The 6,307-nt window shown below is 47.4% G+C and overlaps 1 protein-coding gene across 1 annotated transcript; it reads left to right on the top strand.

Moving 5' to 3' along the window:
* The first annotated feature begins 430 nt into the window (after positions 1-430).
* On the top strand, positions 431-2,523 carry ATP5IF1 (ATP synthase inhibitory factor subunit 1). The gene is made up of 3 exons (XM_029229619.1): positions 431-600; positions 695-786; positions 2,260-2,523. Exons 1-3 carry the CDS (start codon positions 514-516, stop codon positions 2,402-2,404), a joined length of 324 nt encoding a protein of 107 aa, XP_029085452.1. The 5' UTR covers positions 431-513; the 3' UTR covers positions 2,405-2,523.
* The last annotated feature ends 3,784 nt before the right edge of the window (positions 2,524-6,307 follow it).

The following is a 6,307-nucleotide window of genomic DNA, read 5'->3' as shown; positions in this document are numbered from 1 at the left end:
CCATATACACATACATTAAAAAAAATTTTTTTCCCAACCCTAAATGACTAAGTCAGGGCATCCTGGACATAGCCGCCCACCCCCACCCCCATATTACCCATCTTATTGATGCTAACAGTCCAGGAAAGGGAAAGCTTCCTTTGGGTGCTTAATAAAAACAACTTTAGGATTGGAATCGTGAGGTGGGGATGGACGTCACGCCTAATTCTCATAGACCCGAGAGCCGAAATCTTGACTTCTGCCCCTCTGTTCTAGCTTTTCTACCTCCTCCATTATTTTTCTCCAGTCCTTTGACCCTGGAGCCCTTGCTAGGGGTTGGCTAAGAATAGGCCCGCCTCTAGGCCAGGATTCGCTGCAAACTACAGGAACCCCGCCTCTCCCTCTCGTGATTCGCTACTCCCAGGTTCATCCTGCCTCTCCAGCGAAACGATTGGCGGCCTGGCCTGCAGCGCCGTTAGCTCCTGCGAAGAACCTTGCACCTCCGGTCACTGGAGGGGTGCCGCACTGACAGCAATGGCAGCCACGGCATTGGCGGCGCGGACGCGGTTCGGCGTGTGGAGCGTCTGGGCCATGCAGGGCCGGGGCTTCGGCTCGGAATCGGTACGCCGCCCGCGGTGCCTGTTGCCCCAGCCCTGAGCGCAGATCCCCTCTCTGCCGCCCTCACCTTTACCAATACCCCCGTCGCTTTCCGCAGGCAGACAATCTCGGCTCCAGTGCGGGCGCGGTCCGGGACGCCGGTGGCGCCTTCGGAAAAAGAGAGCAGGCCGAAGAGGAGCGATACTTCCGGTGAGGCCCACGGGACCCCGAATCCAGCCCTATATCTCTCACGGCCTTCCAGTCCTTCAACTGTCAGTCGCCCCACCCATCCCTCCCTGGCGTCCTGGGGCGCCCCATCCCCCAGTAGAACTCCCGGCCCCTGAACCCGTTACACCCAACACTTGAGGACCCGACTGTCGCCACCTGTAAGGGCGCTTCCCGTGCGCTGCCGAATCCCAGGGCCTCCACACCCAAGCCGTTTCCACCTGCGGGTCTTCAGAACTCGCCAACCACCGCTCATCTGTTCCTGAATCATTTACCATCCCCACCCGTGGAGTTTACCCCGCATCATGCCAAACGCCCCCCAGATTCCTCCCAGAGTGTCTAGATCCGACGGTTCCAATACATGCAGACACCCTGAGCCTGACTCCCTCGGCCCTCACCCACCCATCACCCCAGGCCTCAGCTTTGCTAGCCCCGCGTGGATGGATTCCCTGACTCCTCAGACCCTCTCAGCCATTTCTAGACACCCCCCCGCCCACCTCTCCAACTGGCCTGAGCGAGTGGGTCGTAGAGCATGTAGCAGCTGCTCATAGCTGGAACCCTGTCCCCCACTCCTCGGAGACTTGGCCTGCTCCACCCAGCCCAGCTTTTAGGAGTATGGTGTGGACTGGGCCTACCTATCCTGTTTACCAACCTCGAGTTATCTTACAGTGACTTCTATCCACAGTGAGGAGCAGTGTGGAACTAGTCTAGCTTCTGCTTCTCCTTGACCTATCTTTTCTCTTCCACCCTCTCTTGCTCACTCTTAAGAATTACCACCATAGCACCTGCCATACCAGAGAGACAAGGTGCAGCCCTTAGAGATCATCTAATTGGCCTCCTGCATTGTACAGTTATGGAAAACAGAGGCCCATATGTGGCCGAACCAACATTTGAATCATCCCTTCTTGAGGCCTAAACTTGGACTGCCAAGTACTGCAAGAGACCGCTTCTTTTTTTTCACCCCCCCCCCTTCATTTTGGCCTTTACAGTGGGTCTTGCAGTTCTCAGGTAAAGAAAGCCCTAGATTAACTGGGATAGGACACATATATTTGTCCTTTAACTATGCCCCTTCGTATATCCCACCCCCACCTTTTGCTCTTTTTCCTCCCAAAAGGGATTCTGTTCTCTGGGTTGTTCCTCTAATAAGTCCCCCAGTTAGGGACTTAAGTCATACCTCTCTGGAGTTTTCCACTGAATCTGAAAGGAATCCATCATTAGCGGTGGAATTTCAGGCACTAGCGCCGGGAAGATGGAATCATTTTGGTCATCTCCTAAAAATGATACACCTTAAGGTGGAGTATTCTTAATATGGGGCTTGAGAGGGTAGAAGAGGATGACCAGCCAGACTCCCATGGGATTGGGACTCCTGTTCTTTGCCTTAGATATTTCAGATTATGTTTAGAGGTCTCTTTGGGGTGAAGGATTGGGATTAAACCAAGAGCCACTATGTCCTTGTAGAGCTCGTGCTAAAGAACAGCTGGCAGCCTTGAAGAAACACCATGAAAATGAGATCTCTCATCACATGAAGGAGATTGAGCACCTGCAGAAAGAAATTGAGCGGCACAAGCAGTCAATCAAGAAACTAAAACACAATGATGATTAAGTGCACACAGTTCCCTATAGCATGGCTACCTGTTATTGCCCACTTCTCTTAAACCAGACATAGTTCTGGTTTAATTAATATCTGTGTGCTTCCAACAAATTATAATAAATTGTCATCAGTGAACTGTGTCTAATGCCTTCTATCTGAAGAGGGGTAGGGGGATACACTACTGAACCACTAAAATGAATCAGACAGGGTACCAGCAGTAGGGAACTTGGAGACAAAGCACAGTGTGATAAGTGCTGTGCAACATGGGGGGACCAATGTGACATGGAGCATGGAAAAGCCCCTCTCCCTGTCGGACACTAGTCGAGGTGTTCAGAGAAAGCTTCTTAAGGAACAAACCTCAATCCAAAGCGTAAGGTCAAGAGCAGCCTGGAAAACAGGAGTGATTGCTTAAAAAGGTGTAATTCAAGGCACCATCAATAATCACACCATTTTGCATTTATAAAATGGAGTAAACAGCTCTTCATATGAACTAGTTATCCTTGTTCTAATTATCCTTGCACAGGTTGAGAAAGCTGGAATTAGAAATCATTTGTTGCCTTGGCATCCAGGTGTTTTGACTCCTAATCAAATCTGTTAACAGCACAGAATCAGAATTATTTCTTAGGTTATATTTTGTTTTGCTTTGCCGAGTATGCTCTTGATTCAAATTAGACTTTAAGGCCTTGTTTAGCTAAATTATTATACAAACTACTTGTGTAATTCGTCCAGACAAAAAACAAAACAAAACTTCAAGTGACCTATGGGCCATTGGCAAGACATTTTCAATTCTCCAGTTCAGTAGATCATTTGCCCCAGAATTGTGATGAGTCTTTTGTTGTAAGACCCTATTACACAAAAGCCTTTAGGGCCACTGAGTGATCACAGCTTGGATAAGTCATTGACCCTGCCCTTGCAGACCAGAAACAATGGCTGTTTCCAAAACTTGTCCATGATGCTACTGATGAAAAGTTTATTTATGGTACTCTTGAGGTATGAGTGCTGAGATTCTAGTGGCCAGCAACAAAATGACCTCAAAGATGAAGTGCAAGAAATGATTATAATAAGTCATATACCTTTTTTAAAATTTTAGAACACTACAAAATTTGAAAAGTTTAAAAATTGGTTGGGGAACAAGTAATATCTTCCATTTCGCATTTTTGTGACCAAAGAAAGGCATACAAAATCTCTTAAGTTTGGCGATTCCCTGGCAGTCTAGTGGTTAGTACTCCCTGCTTTCACTGCCATGGGCCCAGGTTCAATCCCTGATGGGGGAACTAAGATCCCGCAAGCGATGTGGCCAAAAACAAAACAAAACAACCTCTTAAGTTTGAAGATGACAGTGTTTTCATGACTTACAATCAATAATTTCCTTATTGGGAATGATGTTCCTGAGTTGATTCCTCAATAGCAGTGTACCATCTGCTCTTATCCTATATTTTAAATAAAAATCAGTCTAATGATGATTGAAGCAAAAAGTTGGGACTTTAACGTGAAAATGAGGAATCGTGAGTTTGAATTCTTAAAAAGGTTAAATGAATTTTTGGAGCAGCCTAATTTAAGACTACCTGAGCTTTATGGGACTTCCTGGTGGTCCAGTGGGTAAGACTCTGCACTCCCAGTGCAGGGGCCTGGGTTCAATCCTTGGTCGGGGAACACATCCCATATGCATCCCGCAACTAAGAGTCCGCATGCCACAGCGAACATCCCGCATGCCACAACTAAGACCCGGTGAAACCTAAATAATTTTTTTTTTTTTAAACTGGGACTTCCTGGTGGCACAGTGGTTAAGAATCTGCCTGCCAATGCAGGGGACATGGGTTCAATTCCTGGTCCGGGAAGAGCCCACATGCCGCGGAGCAACTAATCCCATGCACCACAACTACTGAGCCCGTGAGCAACAACTACGCACTTTATAATTGTTTGCTCATTAAATCTCATGATATTTCTGGTAAATAGGTTCATACCATTAGCTTAATTTTATAACCAAAGTAACAGAAGCAGGGAATAGTGAATAACTTTCTCAAGGTCACACAACCAGGTTTGTGCTGAGCAAGAACTTTACTTCAGGACTCCTGCTCCCACAGTCTTGAGTTGCAGTTCCAGTGTAGCGGTTCAGCTTCCTGTTAGCTACCTCCTCACTGTGGGACAGGTTGGGGGTGGTGGGGCTTGCCTGGACAATTGGGGACGACCCTGGGTTGTTCCACTATTCTTGAATATGCATTGCTGCATATCCTATGTATTCCATTTTCAGATTTCTGAAACGTATTCATTAAAAACTATATTTAGGGGACTTCCCTGGTGGCTCAGCGGTTAAGAATCCGCCTGCCGATGCAGGGGACATGGGTTCGATCCCTGGTCCGGGAAGATCCCACGTGCCGCACAGCAACTAAGCCCGTGCACCACAACTACTGAGCCTGAGCTCTGGAGCCCATGAGCCACAACTGCTGAGCCTGCATTCCACAACCACTGAAGCCTGCGTGCCTAGAGCCTGTGCTCTGCAACAAGAGAAGCCACTGCAGTGAGAAGCCTGCGCACCGCAAGGAAGAGTAGCCCCCGTTCGCTGCAACTAGAGAAAGCCCGCGCGCAGCAACGGAGACCCAATGCAGCCAAAAATAAATTAATTAAAAAAAAAAAAAAAAGACTGAGTGACAGCATCCGAAGAAGCCTGGCATTGAGAGAGACCCTTGGTTGCTGGGGAACTGACAATACTTCAGCCTTTCTATCTGGAGCCTGGAGGGAGCAATGGGGGAGGAGGAGGAAGTGTGGTAAGTTCTATGAATCTTCCCAGGGCTGAGTTGGCCATTTGTAAGCTGAATCAGTCACCGTTTCCTATTCCTTAGTCCTTCCTTCCTCCTTCCTTCTTTCCAGCCTCTCTCCCTCCTTTGCTCCTTTCCCTCTTCTTTTTAGGTGCAGTCCTTTATTAGAGCAGAAAACTCCTAAACCACTTGTATCCTACTTGCAGGAATTGGAAACACTGGAAAGGAACAAAAAGCTTCAGAGCAGGCAAAGGAACAAAGAAGTACAAGGAGATGTATGCCAACACTTCACATGTTGGTGCCACCCGACACAACCTCTCAATTAGCAGATGCCACAGGTACCTCCTCGCTCATCAGTCTTTTTATTAACTTGAGGTAAAATTCACATAACATAAAATGAATCATTATCCATTTAAAGTGTAAAATTCAGTGGCCTTTAGTATATTCACAGTGTTGTGCAAACATTGCCTCTATTTAGTTTGAGACACTTTCATCACCCCAAAAGGAAATTCCATACCCATTAAGCTGTCACTCTCCATTTACCCCTCCACCCAGCCCCCGTCAACCGCTAGTCTGATTTCTGTTTCCATAGACTTGACTTGCCTGTTCTGAATGTCACATGCAAATAGAATCATACAATGTGTGACATTTTGTGTCTAGCTTCTTTCGCTTAGAATAAGGTTTTCAAGGTTCATCCATGTAGCATGTTTTAGTACTTCACTCCATTTTTTATTTCTTTTATTTTTTTTTTATTTTTTTGCAGTACGCGGGCCTCTCACTGTTGTGGCCTCTCCCGTTGTGGAGCACAGGCTCTGGACGCGCAGGCTCAGCGGCCATGGCTCACGGGCCCAGCCACTCTGCGGCATGTGGGATCTTCCCGGACCGGAGCACGAACCCGTGTCCCCTGCATCGGCAGGCGGACTCTCAACCACTGCGCCATAGGGAAGCCCCTTCACTCCGTTTTTTAAATGGCAGAATAATATCCCATTGTATGGATATACCACACTTTTGACTATCCATTCATCAATTGATAGACATTTGGCTTGTTTCCACCTTTTGGCTGTTGTGAATAGTGCTGCTAAAAACATTCCTGTACGAGTATTTGTTTGGACACCTGTTTTCAATTCTTTTGGATACATATCTAGGAGTGAAATTGCTG

This window comes from Monodon monoceros, unplaced genomic scaffold (assembly GCF_005190385.1).
Source record: "Monodon monoceros isolate NGI ecotype Baffin Bay Population unplaced genomic scaffold, NGI_Narwhal_1 Super_Scaffold_18, whole genome shotgun sequence".
Taxonomy (NCBI): domain Eukaryota; kingdom Metazoa; phylum Chordata; class Mammalia; order Artiodactyla; family Monodontidae; genus Monodon; species Monodon monoceros.
Note: the sequence above shows the minus strand (reverse complement) of the source record. Positions and strands in the feature narration are given on the sequence as shown.